The sequence below is a fragment of the Aulonocara stuartgranti genome (genome assembly GCF_965226115.1).
Source record: "Aulonocara stuartgranti genome assembly, chromosome: 23".
In the NCBI taxonomy this organism is placed as follows: Eukaryota; Metazoa; Chordata; class Actinopteri; order Cichliformes; family Cichlidae; genus Aulonocara; species Aulonocara stuartgranti.
In genome coordinates, this window is record NC_138958.1 from 32,298,609 (window position 1) to 32,314,693 (window position 16,085).

At 42.4% G+C, this 16,085-nt stretch overlaps 1 protein-coding gene across 2 annotated transcripts in view; it reads left to right on the plus strand.

Moving 5' to 3' along the window:
* Positions 1–10,982, plus strand: part of xirp2a (xin actin binding repeat containing 2a) — a 78,490-nt gene extending 67,508 nt beyond the window's left edge. For both annotated transcript variants that reach the window (XM_082522838.1, XM_082522839.1), the window contains 3 exons: positions 446–9,704; positions 10,649–10,782; positions 10,869–10,982. In XM_082522838.1, the coding sequence (XP_082378964.1) occupies positions 446–9,704; positions 10,649–10,743 (9,354 nt within the window). In that variant the 3' untranslated portion in view covers positions 10,744–10,782; positions 10,869–10,982. The remainder of the gene's footprint in view (positions 1–445; positions 9,705–10,648; positions 10,783–10,868) is intronic.
* Positions 10,983–16,085: the final 5,103 nt, after the last annotated feature.

Below are 16,085 nucleotides of genomic sequence, written 5' to 3' on the forward strand. Positions count from 1 at the left end.
ATCAGTATGAGGATATGGCCACATCATGAAATCATCAAAAGGAAATTGCGCATGCCATGAGTTGATGGGGAATAAATTGGATTGGATAAAAGGCCTCATGTCATTACACAGCTGAAGTCTGACAGTTTCACCGTTAAAGAGAAACCCCAGAAAAACACACACAAAAAAGAACGGTCGCATTACTGTCTGCAGTTCAATGAGTATTTCAATCAACATGTGTCAGCTTTTGTGCATTTACATCCAAATTAGAATTATTTGCGTCTAGCTTTAACTTTTCCAATCATTTTCATTTGAGGTGTAAAATGTGCAACTTCTTAATTCCTGCTCAGCTTCAAAGCTTTCCTCTCCACTACTTTTCATTCCACAAAATCAACATATTTTTTCCAAATACGATTCTAACCTCACTGTTCCTCTCTTTGTGATGAAAACGTCTTGTGAATCATAGGTTGATGTGGATTTTGACAAGTTTCAGTGGGCACCAGTGAACCAGTCCTCTAAAAAATCTGCTATGACAAGATATGAAGCTTCTTCCACTGTAAAGACAGCTTCTGCTTCATCAGTAGCATCTGCTTCAACAGTGGCTTCTGAGGTGACAGACCATTTCCCTCCTCCACCCGCAAACCTGCTGCAGGTGTCACAAAAAGTCCCAGACCACATTGTCTCTCCTCAGCCTCAGGAGTCGACATCTCAACATAAGTATACTATTAACAGGGAACAGTACTTAAAACACAAGAGCATGGCTGAAATAAAGCGCCTCTACAAACACATACACCCAGAAGTGCGCAAAAACCTTGAAGTTGACATTTTAAGTCAGCTCAGTGAAACAGAAATGACAGAGTTGGAGAGCAAGGAAGGGGTGGGTGACGTCCAGCAGGTGTGCTATATGTTTGAAAATGATGGCAACAGCTCCAGTAAGTGTTCGAGCCCTGACAGAGAATACCTGGAGTGGGATGAGATCCTTAAAGGTGAAGTGCAGTCCATGCGCTGGATGTTTGAAAACAAACCCTTAGATACGATTAAAGACGATACCCCTGATGAGAATGATGAGAAGACTATTGCCCAGCAGGAAATCATTGCTGGCAAAGATGTCAGATACACAGCTTGGATGTTCGAGACGCAGCCTATAGACACTCTGGGCGCAGAAACATCCGATACAACTGAGCAATCGCAAAAACAGACCGATCTAGCAAGAGGAGATGTCCGTACTGCGACGTGGCTCTTTGAAACGCAGCCGCTTGATTATCTGAATAAGATCTACCAAGAAGATGAACAGGAGACGGATGCTTGTGTGACTAAAGACATTACTGGTGGAGATGTGAAAACCGCCAGGTATCTGTTTGAGACCCAGCATCTGGATTGGTTGGGTAAAACAGAAACAATCGAGGAGAGTCACTTCCTCAACCTGAAGTCTGAGCTGGAAGAAATTAAGGGCAATGTGAAGACAACGTCCCGCATGTTTGACACACTGCCCATGTGTGTCATCAGAGGCGATTCAGGAGAGATGCTGGAAATCACTACCATTCGCAGAGAGGAGACAGAAAAAGGAGATGTGAAGACATCACGTTGGATGTTTGAAACCCAGCCTCTGGATATGATCAACAGAGACCCTGCCAAAGTAAAGCTGATATGTGGGATTTCCATGGAGGATAACATTCAAGGTGGTGTGAACAAAGGTAGATGGCTTTTCGAGACAAAGACACTCGACACAATCAAGGATGAAGAATGGGAGAGCTCAAAGAAGGAAAAAGATGAAATAATTGGAGCTGATGTAAGGAACCACTGTCTTGTTTTCGAGACTCAGCCTATGGATACTCTGAAAGATAATGCCAATGCTCGACCTTTACCCTCTGAGGAGATTGTAGGAGGTGATGTTCAATCAGCCAAACATCTGTTTGAAACAGTACCGATGGAAAATCTGAAAGAGCTGGTTGAAGTAGGAAAACTTAAGAAAACAATGGCAACAGAAGAAGAAAAGGGTGACGTGAGGCATCAAAGGTGGGTGTTTGAAAGTCAGCCCTTGGAGAATATAAGGGAGGAGAAAAAGGAGATTACAAGAACTGTGAATATTGAAGCGCTTGACAAAGGGGATGTGACAAACTACAAAGAAAGGTTTGAAAGCATGGATTTAAGTAAATGTGAGGGAATGCAGAAAATTCAGGTCGAAGGTGTCACAAGTGGCTATGTCAAGTCCAACAGAGTTCTCTTTGAATCAACCCCATTGTATGCTATGCAAGACAGCTCTGGCCATTACCATGAGGTAAGGACTGTGAGGCGTGAGGAGATTGTGAAAGGAGACGTTCGCAGTTGCAGATGGATGTTCGAGACGCGTCCTATTGATGAATTTGATGAAAGCATTAGTAAGTTTCAGATCATAAAGGGCATATCTAAACAGGAAATTGAGTCAGGGGATGTCAAAACAGCCAAGTGGCTGTTTGAAACCCAACCACTTGACACCATTCAATTTTTCGGTAATTTTGAGAATGAAGATAATAAAACTAACAAAAGTATTCAGATTGAGAAAGGAGATGTAAAGACTTGTAGGTGGCTATTTGAAACTCAGCCAATGGATGTTTTGTATGAAAAAGTGGATAAGAGTGAGTCCGATGTTGAAGAAGTGCAAAAAGGTGACGTAAAAACATGTACTTGGCTCTTTGAGACACAGACACTAGACAACATACGAGATCATTCAGAGTCAGAGACCATCCTGAAGACCTGCACTGTAAAGCAGGAGGATGTTCAGGGAAAAGACGTGCGGCTGGCTCGCTTCCTCTTTGAAACAGAGAATCTGGAAAACATCACTGGGGAGGACAGCAGCTCTTTCAGGAGAGTCACAGAAATCGACATCCAGTCCGGTGATGTTTCCAGGATGAAGTACATCTTTGAGAATTGCTCCTCTGACATTATGAGCTCCACCTCTGAGGAGACAATGCAGAAGCTGAAGGTGCAACAAGCTCAGGACCTCCAGAGGGGAAATGTGGTCAACTGCACTTGGAAGTTCGAGAACCAGCCGATTGATGCGATCCGTGATGAAGGCACTGAGGCAAGGGAAATTCGCACAGTAACTGATGTTCAGGGAGGTGATGTTGATAAAGGCCGCTTTATTTTTGAGACATTCTCTCTGGATCAAATTAAAGAGGAGTCCACTGAGAGTGATATTTCAAAACTCTCCAGTATCTTTAGAGATGAAATAGAGAAAGGGGATGTGAAAAATTACACCATGATGTTTGAAACCCAGCCTCTCTATGCCATCTGTGACAAAGAAGGCCACTATCATGAAGTAACTACAGTTACTAAAGAAGAAATCATGAGAGGAGATGTGGTGGGGGCCCGATGGCTGTTTGAGACAAAGCCTTTGGATTCAATTAGAGATTCTGAGGAGGTGTATGTTATTAAAGCTGTGACTGAGGAAGGTATCAGCAAAAAGGATGTTAGCTCTGCCAGGTGGAGGTTTGAAACGCAACCTCTGGACGAAATTACAGAGGAGATAAAAGTGAGGTCAAAGACAGTTGAAGATATCCAAGGCGGCGATGTGAAGAAAAATAAGCAGCGTTTTGAGACTGATGAGATGTCTCAAAAGTACATCAGAACTGTTAGCATGAGTGAAATCCAAAAAGGCGACGTTAGAGCTGCCACATGGATGTTTGAAACCCGCACGATTGATGAGATACGCAGTGATGGCGCAGAGTATGATGGCATGGAAAGAGTGACAAAAGAGGAAGTAATGAAAGGGGATGTCAAGCAGTCTGTGTGGCTCTTTGAGAAGCAGCCGCTTGATAGAATCAAAGAGAGTGATGGCACAGATCTTGTTGTGATAAAGGAGGAAATCCCACAGGCTGATGTGAAGACGACAACATGGCTGTTTGAAAGCACTCCATTTCATGAATTCAATGAGAGCAATGTGGAAAAGACAGAGATAATTGGTAAAAGTGTCAAAGAAACACTTGAGGAACTTTATTCTCAGAAAATGGTGGACTCACAGGGTATTCTTATTGAAGCGGATGAGATTGGAGATGTCCGCATGGCAAAGTATAAACTCATGAACCAGGAGACTCCTCAGATCCAAAAAGAAGAGATTATTAGAGGGGATCTGAGCAACATAATGATGAACCTCCTGAACTGCAGGGAGACCACTGAAAGGGTCATAACTATCGACGAGGAGGAGCGTGGGGACATCAGCACCACTGTGATGCAGCTATTCAACCAGGAAAGGGGAATCAATGTTGAGAAAGAGGAAATTATCCGTGGTGACATTCAAGAGGCCATGAGCAATCTCCTCAAGAGGGAAGGCTCCTCCAAGCGTGGCATTCTGATTCAAGAGGATGAGAAAGGAGACGTTAGGATGACTATCTACTCTCTTTTAAATAAGGAGGAGAGGGCTGGCATGGAAAAAGAGGATATCATTCAAGGAAATGTCAGCAAAACTCTTTATCGCCTTCTCTCCAACTCAGATGGAGAAGACTCTAAAAAGATAAAGGTTTTAGACACGGAGCGGGGTAATGTCAGCTTTTACTCCACATGCATTGAGTCCGGAGCTTTGGATTACCTGAGGCAGCTCCAGTATGAATCGGATGAACTCCAAGAAAAAGTCCAAAAAGAGCGCATTATAGGCGGCGACATCGAGGAGACCAAAATATTGCTGCGGAAGAATCAGCAAGAGATCGGTCGCACAGTAACAGAGGATGATATAGTTCCTGGTGATGTGCACAGCATTGTTAAGGTTTTTATGACAGAGCCTACTGTCACATACAGAAATCTAGAGAAAAAGGACATTGTTAAAGGCAACCTCAGTGCAGCTTTGGATTCACTGACCCAAGCCATCAATCAGAAAGTGGTAATAGAGAAAGAGGAGGTGGTAAAAGGAGACATACCCACTACTATGAAGTCTCTGGAGGAGGCCCAGAATCAAGCCAAAGAAATGGAAAAGCCTGAAATCATCAAAGGAGACATCAGGGGGGCTCTCGAGTCACTGGAGAAATCTGCGTCCAGCAAAACCGACGCAGCTGTTGAAGATTTAGTGCCAGGTGATATTAAGGGCACCTTGAAGTCCCTCGAGGAGGCAAAGCAAGCTGTGAAAGAGGTGGAAAAAGAGGAGATTGTTAAAGGAAATATCCACACAGCCATGCAAAGTTTACATGAGGCATCAAACGAGAAAAAGGTTTATCAGCACCAAGTGAGCGAGCAAGGTGATGTTAAAGCCACCATCCAGCTCTTGCTGCAGCCAACAACGTCCCCAAGAATGCAACACAGAGGGAGCCATGAAGGGGATGTGAAAACATCCATTAAATCACTTTATGAAGGACAGGAGATGACACAGGTGGAAAACGAAGATGTTGTGAAAGGTGACGTTCAAGGGACAATAAAGTGCCTAATGCAAAAAAAGCAGTATTCAAAACCCAAGCGCATGTATCCTGCCAAGAAGGGAAAAGCGCCCATGCAAAACACATTAACTGTAAAACAAGAGAAGCATGAATGTGCACATGAAGTTAAGAGCGAGAGTGTTGCAGTCAGTCCAGCCCCCGCTGTGAAAAACCTCTCTCTGAGTGGTGAGTCACAGAAGCACACACAGAAGCAGCATGAAAACAAATCGTTGAAAACACAGGTAATAACCCAAGAGGACCGCTCTGTTACTGTAGCCAAAACAGACAATCCTGCAGGGGCCTCTCAACTGAAGAGCACGAAAGAACAGAAACAGAAAATACAGGCAACCAAGCCTGTTATGATAAAGAATAAACAAATGATTAATAAAGATCAAACAGATGTGAGGGCTGCTGATGTGTCGGTGGTGAAAGAGGAGCAAAGCACATCACAGGCGAACATTTCAAACAGGCAAATGTGTGAGACAAAGACGATCAAACAGGTGCACACTACGGTGACGGAGAAAACTGTTGTGCACAAGCAAAATATAACGGAGCAGGTGTCAATGTGTCAAAAGCAAACAGAAAATAAGGCTCTCGTACAAAAACAGAACGTAAAGAATATGAAGGTGGATAACCATAGCCTTGACATGAGAGGGAAAGGTGTGAATAAAAAGCCAGTGAAGCCAGAGATTCACTTTCCCCCTCCTCCGTCCTCGCCGCCTCCCCCATCAGAGTCTGAGCTCTCCCTCCCTCCACCGCCTTCACCAGTGACTGAGAGCCCAACACCCCCCATGTACCGGCCTTCGATGATGAGGCAAGACAGCGACCTCCCTCCCCCACCTCCACCACCTCCACCTCCTATGGAATGCATAAAGTCTGAGCCCGAATTTTTCCCTCTTCCTCCACCTCCTCCACCACCACCCTCTGCGAGCGCACAAGATTTTCTCCCTCCACCTCCCTCACAGCAGGAGCTTAATGCAATGCCGCAGCCTTCCCCTGCAAGGCCAGGGAAACCCATTAGCAGACCTTTATTCAAAGTGCCCAAGCAACCAGAACCACAGCAGCCCATACAAGTTAAGCCCAAATGGCAGAAAAAACAACCCACTCCTCCGCCGCCTCCACCTCAGCTCCCTCCTGAGCAAGAAAAAGCTGTGTCAACAGTCAAGAAAGTAGAAGCTAAAGTTAAGGAGGTGAAACAGGAAATAACCCAACAGGTTGAAATCAGCAATCAGACTGAGTCAACAGCAATGTCCCAAACAAAAGTATCAAGCATTCCAGTTGCAAAATCAGTCCAAAAGCAAAGCCCACAGCCACCTAAAAAAGTATTTGTTCCTCCAATTAAACTGCCTCCAACTCCAGACCCTGATTCAGCATCCAAAGCTAGACCTTATGCTCGCAAATTTAAAACCCCACTCATGTTTGCAGAGGAAAGGTACCGCCAAGAAAGGCTGGAGAAGGATGAAATGGAGAGGAGTAAAGTGAATACCCCCACTTCTCCCCCAAGTAATATACAGTCATTTGATGCTAATGCTCAGCATCCTGCAGCAGAAAACACTGAGAAAAAAGTAGATATAGCGACAATAGAAAAGGCCGAAAAAGCTAAAACTGTTTCCAAACAAGCAATAGCGGTCCAGGACATGCCTTCTAAGAAAGCCACTTCCCAAATCCCTTTGAGCAAACCTTTGATCTCAGTGGTAAATAAGAAAGCAGCTGCTGGATCTTCAAATGTTTCCAGACAGCAATCCTCGGAAAAAAATCTAGCCTTTGCCGAAGTTAATAAAAAGGGACAAACTACATCCGCCAATCAGACTGCTTCTGTTTCTCATGCTCACCATGAGGTTTTACAAAATGAAGTCCAGTTGTGCTCGAACTTGGCCACTTTTTCACTCCAAGAGCAGCAGCAGATTATTAAGAAATCTAGCACCAAGTCTGTTACTGCCACACAGGGAGCGGCCCATGAAAATGTAGATCTTCAAGGCCAGGTCACATTGAAAGCTGAAGATGTAAGGAATATTAATGTGCCTTTGACTCAGGTGGAGAAAATTAGTCCCCCTCAACCCACTAAAATTCCAAAGGTGACTCCAAGTTTCAAGGTAAAAACCTTTAAGATGCCGGTGGAGAAGAAAGAAGAGAAAAGTGACAGTTTGGGACAAAAGAAAAGTGAAATGAATTTACAGCAAGAGAAAAGTAATGTGTCACAGAAAAGTGAAACCAAAGTGAGTCTGGAAGGCAACCTGCTAATTTCCACGAGAACTGAGGTGAAAACAGAAGTGAAAGGAAAAGAGAAAAAAAGCCAAGTGACCCAACCTGTGAAGGAAGTTGAAGTAGACGTTCACACAAGAAAGGGAAAGCAGGTGCAAAAACATGAGACAGAAGTAAAACTGTCGCCATCAGTTACTGTGTTAACACCCAAGGTGGCTAAGATAACATGTGAAGCAACCCAACAGGGACAAGGCCATGTAGCTGTCTCCCACAGTCAGCAGAGCGTGAAGACAGAGGAGATTCAAAGACAAGAGGAGGTGGTTGTGACTGAGAGTGTGGTACAGCAAAGGCTTCAGAGGCAAGAGGCTGTTCAGATGCAAAAACAGCAAATGAAGCTGCAAGCGGTGGAGATAAATAAAACTCAGATCAAAGCAGGAAAGTCAAAAGGTGAGCCTAAGGATGTGTCTGTGAAAGGGGCAGGCAAAATTTCCCACAAAGACGAGGCTTACCATGAAGACATCACCGATTTAGAGAAATGCACTGTAACTCATAAGCTGCTCACTCAAATGAAAGAGCTGGAGGGCGCGCCAAGCAAAATAGACTCCAGCACTGTCAGGACGATTTTAAGTGAAGTCCCTGACTGGATAATGGGCTCAGATGAGAAGAAGAATTTAAGTGAAATTGCTAAGCAGCAAAGCAAGAAAAAGTTGAAAGAGATTATGGTTTATGTCAAAAATATAATTGAAACAAAGCTCGCATTTTTTGAGAAAAACCTGACAACAGTGGAAAAGGAGGAAAGAAAAGACAAAGACAACCAGCCCGTGCCACCGCCAGTGCCTCCAAGACCAGAGAAGAAAGTTTTCGGTGGGGCGACTGCAAAGATATCAAAGATAAGCACTGGCTCCTCCAGTGCTGAAAAGAAAGTAGTGGAAGAGAAAAAGTCCCCTCAGGAGAACAGAGTGCATAAGGAGCTGAGTGAAGGAGCCGATCACAGGGTGTCCTCTCCATTAGCAAGCATCCGCACTCCATCTCCTACTTTTATTAGTATTGAGTCCAGGAGAGTTGACTCGCCACTCAGAGTGACACCTTCTCCTCCACCCTACAAATCAATCGGAACCCCTCCACCACATCATGGCAAGTCACATACGCCTACATCTACCTTTAGCAGGGCCACACCTTCTCCCACACTGAGTCGCTCAGAGAAGCTGGTGAAACTGGGGGATGCCACATCAAAGCTTTCTCACATTATCACCCTTCCTCCTCTCGTGCCAGTTCCCGAATGTTTTGCTGCTGAAAAAGAGCGAACATCCCCGTTTAGAGACAGGGAGACCCTCATTGAGAGAAACGAGCAAGGCTTGACGGATGTCGCAGAAATGGTGGATTCCATGATGACAGTGAAGGATAAAAAGTCTTTCTTTGAGGAGGCCCAGAGAGCGGAGGTTAAAAAGATGTACATCCGGAAGGATCCAATAGATATCCCTGAGCGGTTGGGACCTGATAGTGAGGAAGTCACTGAAACCGTTGCCATAGATATTCTTAAAGAGGATCTCCCTAGAGTTGACTTGTCAAAGCTTGTAAACAGATTTGAATCTCCGAAACCAAAAGTTTACACCAGAAAAGATCCTATTGTAATAGCAGAGAGGCTGGGGAGTGACACAGAGGAAACAGAGACTGAACCACATGCGCCAAGAACCGAAGACATCCCCACACTCAATGTCAAAGCAATCAAGGATGTGTTCGAGACGGGAGAGCATAGTTCTCAAGCAGCCAGAGAGCTTAGAGAACAAATAGAAAGAAGAGAACCTGAAGCAGCCTGCTCCGGGCAGGCGGGTCACTCTGAAGCGACATCAGTCACTGAGCAATTCTGCACCATTGATAACTTTGGAAATATGACAAGACAGATGAAGAGCGAGGTGCATTCTGGGAGTTCCCTGACCCGTGGTAACCCTCCGTCCTACGCAGACGTTGTGAGGGGAAGAGTTCCTACTGTTGCTGTGCCCCCTGAGGCCTCCTCCGAAGAACTGCTGAGAAACTTCCAGCAATCATGGGCTGAAAGCCAAGGAGTTTTCCAGAACCTGGGCTTCAGTGTCATGGAGCAGAGGACTTCGCAGATTATAACGCACCAGCAGCAGAGTGTCGTGACGGGTAAACTGAGCTGTGGCATGAGGCATGATGGGGTGGTGAACATGCTTTGTGTGGGGAATTTTTAAGGAATCGGCTGCACTGTGTGGAAAGATAAAAAGCATTAACTTTCAGAATGTGTTTTTCTAACACTTGATTTTCTTTCATGTGTTTTCATTTGTCAGAAAGGTTAAAACTCACTGTTTGTATCCTGGCAGTTTTATGCTTTTTAATATTCACAGGTTACATTTTGTTCCTGTTTATCCACATGTCTGCTGTGTGAAACTAGCAATGATGCTAATATATTGAACTAATATATCTCCTGCCTGGGTGTGAGATGCTGTTTTTGTCTGTGAAACAACAAAGAACCGCCTGAAAACTCATCAAGGAAAAAACAAACAACAGCTTTAATGTGAATTCTTTTCTTTTCTGAAATGGATTCACCACATGTCAGTGCTTCCTTTTTCCAACATCGTTTTTTGAATCAACATTTTTTCATTTCACAGCATAAGATTCCCAAATAATCAATAATAATAATAATTATTATTATTCATATTTTTATTGTAATCATGACATCTAACACAAATATAAAATTTCTCTCCCATTTTGAGAACTCTATTAATATTCTATGATTAAGAAGATCGGAAGAGTTTTATTAACTTTTATTAACTGTTCAGTTTATAGTTAACAAACTCAAAACAATCAAGCAGAAACAAACAAAAGGATTTGGACTGCGTTCAAGTAAACACAGTCGGGTCCGAGATAAATCTGAAGGATGACTAAAATAATTATAATTGATAAAAAAAAACATCTACTTATTAGCTTTATGAACTTTGCTAAAAGTTTTGCTTTCTGCAGCTTTTCCAATCCTTTATTTTATTATCATTTGTTTTTTTGAGACTAATAGAAATCATTTCTCTATTATTAGTTACAGATTACAAATTAAAATGTTTCCTTCTCTTTTGCAGAAAATTCGAATTCCAGAGTCCGAACTGTGCAGGGCATGTCGGAAGAGAGTGTACCCCATGGAATCTCTGATTGCGGACAAACAAAACTTCCATAAAAGCTGCTTTCGCTGTGAGCACTGCAAAGGCAAACTAAGGTGGCGCTACTTCACACAGCAAACGCATTCTTTGCCTTTTTATTTTCCTCTGTTTTAACTTGTCTACTTTCTTTAAAAAAAAACAGCCTTGGCAACTACGCCTCTCTCCATGGACGCATGTACTGCAAGCCACACTACAAGCAACTGTTCAAGTCCAAAGGAAATTATGACGAAGGATTTGGACAAAAACCACACAAAGAACTTTGGAATAATAAGAACACGCAGAACTCTGTCATGAAATCACCGTCACCTGAAAAGAAAGTCATGGATTCCAAATATTCCACTGCTCACAGTACCTTAGCCACCCAGGATTATGATGGAAGCAAATCAGCTGATGAGAGCAAAAAGCCCACAAATAAGATTTCCGTAGTGTGGCCTCCCCAGCCAGATTCCCCTAAAAAATCCTTTGCAATCGAGGAGGAGTTGAAGGTGGTTAAGCCATCATGGCCCCCTAAGGAGGGCTCAGCTCAGGAAAACGAGCACCTAAATCAGCCTGTGAAGTCCTCATTAAAAGACACCGTTGCTCCTTCAGCTGAAGTACAAAATGGACTCCAGGAAAATAACAAGGTGCATGAGAGTGCCTGTTTAACAGAGAGTGTAAAAAAGCCCGAAGAGACTCCAGCACAGTCCAAGTTTCTGACCTCCTCTGTAGCAGCCGCTGAGGAGCCAGCGGGTGTCAGTCACACTCGAGAAAGTAAAGAGTCAAACAGCGGCTCGGAGGCTGCGGCACAAAGGGATTCTGAAATGTACTCTGAAGTGCACCCAGGAGTGGAGGAGAAAGAACAAAGTGAAGGGAATGATGGCGGAGATGGAGAAAGCGTGAAAGTGCCAGAAGAGAATGAAGAGAAAAGTGCAGGAAGAAGGGAGAATGTGAAAGTAAATGGACATGACAGGCAGGTAGAAAGTGCAGCATTTGAGAGTGAAGGCCAGAAGGAGATAGATAAGGGAAATAATGAAAGCATGAACAATGGGGAGGCAGTAAAGGTCACATTAATAGATGAGCAGACAACAGCAGGACAGGCGCTGAATGCTAACTCCAATAATAATAATAGTAATAATAATAATGACCAGACATTGTTTGACCATGAAACTCTGCTCGAAGGGCTTAACAAGGCTGAGGGAAATAAAAATCATCTGCAGGCTTTGACAGATACAGCTAGAGCAACAGATTCATCTCAGGCCGATCCCTTTAAAGAATCAAAATGGATGCCAAGTGAAGTGTTGGAGTTGGCACAGACAGATGATGCTTTTGTGCCAGAGGGTGCCAAATGTCCTGAAGCCACAGATTGCTTTTCAGATACAAATTTCTTCACAGAAACAGGCGAGGGAATGCTGGCTGTCAAACACGAGGCCACCGAGCCAAAGATTAGCACATCAAGCTTCCTGGAGGACATTTTCGCCGGCTTGAGTACCAGCAGCTCCAGCCTGCTATCTGATTTCAAATCTGACATCTTCAGTCAATCTGCCGGGGAGAAGCCTCCGGCCTCAGTGCTGGATGACCTTTTGGATTTTGGGATGGACCCGAGAGATGTGAGGGGAAAAGATGAGAAGAGCGACAGCTTTGCCACAGACTACAGTGCAGGAAGGGACGGTATTTCTCTGTGGGCAGAGGAAGACGACGAAGACCTGACAGTGGAGGAGCAGATCAAGAGGAACAGATACTACGATAGTGAGGAGAGTGACAATGCTTAAATTTTGGGCCCATTCAGCTAATAATGACAACATGTGTTTTCACCTGTCCATGGAGAGATGAACAGCTCTGATTGAATTTAGCGTTTTTTGTACTGAGTTTTTTGAATCTAGTCTTGTTTGATGGAGACTGAGTGCACCTGGTGTGCAGAGGAATGGATATCTGTTCTCTGTTTATGTTACGTTGGATCTATATATTTGCTGACTGATCTAAATAAAGCTATATTTTCAAACTTTGCAGTATATTAGGTAATTACAAGCAGTTGATTTTCTTTAAATCAGCATAAGGAGGTTTTTTTTTTCATTTCTATTTTGTCTTCTGTTTGAAATAAAGCTTCATAAACTTAACAGTATGTGACTCCTGTAATGACTTATTGCAGAGACAGGCAGAAGCAGTAGTGAACCATATCTAAATCCTTGTCTGGGTGGTCAGTGCGCCTCACCTGCTGAAATTTCCTTGGTAAAAGACGTATTGATTTTCACTGATCGAGCAGACCTGCTGTACGAGTTACAGATTTTTCCATTACGTGGCTTTTGTCATCTCCTCAGTTACAGTTTGAACATGTGAGGTAATTAGCTGGCAAGCGAATATATACTGCAGTGTTAATTACAGCAGCAAAAAAAAAAAAAAACACTACAGGACTTTAGAAAAAAGTGATGGCTTCACAAATTTTGTGCAGGTCCCATTACATTATGCTGACAGATCCTTTAAGTTGAGGAAGTATTGTTGCTGCTTTAATAATTCAGCATCCTTTCCTGAAAGGCTGTTTGGCATCTTTTTAATTGGGGTATATTTTTTCCAAGTAATGTTTTAATGGACAATCCAACAAGAATGCCATTTTTACAGATGGGATTTGTGGGCAGAAGGTAGTAATGATACAATAAAAAACCCAAATGGTATTCAATTTTGCAATTAAAACACATTTATCTATAAGGGTGTTCTGAACTCTTGGTACGCTGATCTTAGCTTAATACCATAAATGCAGTTGTCTTCTATTGGTCCATTAGCAAGTTCATGGAAGGTAAAGTAAATTATTCTGAAGCAAGAGGACCAATTCCTGATTCAGCTTATTTAGTTACAACAGTGACTTAGTCTGCAATAAGTAAGTGAAGCTGGGTTGAACTGGATGATTCTCAAATTTTTATATATTAACTGATTAAAAAGGTCTCAAGAAAAGGTAATGTACCGCATAAATCTGTCATGAAAGATGGCCAAGAGCTTCCTTTAAGTTATCATTACCATAAACAATCATTGTTCTCATTAATATCATTAATATACTTACATCATATGGGAAAAAAGGCTATATATATACAGGCTATTGGTATCGATAAAAACTACCTGGGACTCTTGTTTTGAACATTATCAACTACACTAATAGTTGCCTACTGGTGGTGGTCAGAGGGCCCGGTGGCGCCAGTGTTCGGCAGCCTCGCCTCTGTCAATGCGCCCCAGGGCAGCTGTGGCTACAATGTAGCTTGCCATCACCAGTGTGTGAATGAGTGTGTGAATGGGTGGATGACTGGATATGTAAAGCGCTTTGAGGTCCTTAGGGACTAGTAAAGCGCTATATAAATACAGGCCATTTACCATTTGTTTTGAACATTATCAGCTACACTGTTAAAAAAAACATCTTAAAAGAACAGTAATATTCCGGCAGCTGGGGCGCCAAAATACGACCGTAAAAAAACAGAAAATAACTCCCGCATAAAAATACGGTTATTTCCAGTAATGAAAATACAATTAGTTGCGCTATTTTGACATTGGATCTCGCTTTTTTCAAGTGCCGCTAAACATTAAATTAGGAACATGTTAACGTGATTAAACAATGAAATCATCTATAAATAGGAAAAAAACCATCTTAAAAGAACGGTAATATTCGGGCAGCTGGGGCGCCAAAATACGACTGTAAAAAAACTGAAAATAACTGTCCCATAAAAATACGGTTATTTTCAGTAATGAAAATAGTTTGTTGCGCTAATTTTACATGGGATTCTGCCTTTTCCAAGTGCTTTTAGACATTAAATTAGAAACATTTTAACGTGATCAAACAATGAAATTACCTATAAACAAGGTCAATGAATGTGGCAATATGAATCACATGCCCTGGTACAGAGGCGAGGCTGCCATATCGCACCATCAGCCCCTCTGGCCATCACCAGTAGGCGGTAGGTGAAGAGTATCCGAGCCGGGGCTCGAACCGGCAACCTTCTGATCACAAGGCGAACTGCCAACTCTTGAGCCATGATCGCCCTAAATAGCAATGATAATAATACTTATGTGATGTAACACAAGCTTATAGGAACCATGTTATATACTTTTCCATAGCATTACATTTGAATTCAACAGTTCAATCTTTCAAATAATGGACAGACATTTGTGAAATCATGATACATTTGTGAATGTATTTTAACAATCTAAATATGCATATGTACAGACAGATACATTTAATAATCATGAAAATTATGTTTTATTACATTTACAGTGATTTTACGTTGATTTACATTTGAAATGTTAAATCACAGTCTATTTATGTGAATTTAATGATATTCTAGAAGAACAGTACAAAACTGTGAAATACACAGTAACATACTTTTATATTACAATTTTTTTTACAGTGTGGCAGATGGTAAATGATAATCTGACATTTCCTCAGTGTCTCCATTTTGTCACTATTTATGCCTATGCATCCAGAATCAACCCTCTACAGACTCCATGTACTGCACCTCAATCTACAGTCACACATATGAGTCACTCAAGACAAAGTGTGTATATGTCAAGGAGCGAAAAAGTACAGAAACACTAATAAACTGATATAATCCCTGTCCTTTTCTTTCTTGGTAGAAGCTGCAGTGAAGATCTGAATGTTTGTAACAGTTCTGGTGTCATGCTTTGCCAAAAGGTGGATCCAAAGAGCAAACCCAGGCAAGACTTGGCAAGTTTAAAGTAGTCATAGTTAAGAAGTGAATGGTTTACTGATAGAGAGCAGTTGGCAGGGAGATTTAGCAGCACTACAGGTTTGCATATGGGAGCCCTGTCAAAGAAGAGATAAAGAATTACCAGGAGTCGAAGAGGAGAATATGGTCCACCTGTGATAGTCATTAGTTTTATTAGTTATTAGTATAGTTAAGAGTGAATGGAAACTTAGAGATTGTTTGTGGGCAGTTGGTGGATATCCAAGTTTGGTTAATTATGGAATTAATAATGACGACCATGATCTGTCAGAGAAATCTTGCAAACTCCGGCCGTGTATACTCCATATTTGATTACTAGACAGGTGTACGGAGAGCTTCTTCAATGGAGAAACTCCACTCAGGATGGACTCAGAGGAGCCAGAACAACTACTCTACATGACACTTAATAGCAAAGAATATTAAGAAAAACAAGATCTTTCATTTACATTTGAAATGTGAAATCACAGTCTATTTACGTAACTTTAATGATATTCTAGAAGAACAGAACAAAACTGTAAAATGCACAGTAAAACACTTTTATATTAGGATTTTTTCCTACAGTGCTCCATACCCGTGACCTTGTGGTTGTTAGTTCACATTCATTGGCCGATGCTTAGCATCATGTTATTATGTGTCCCAACATCCAATGGCATGTCACATTG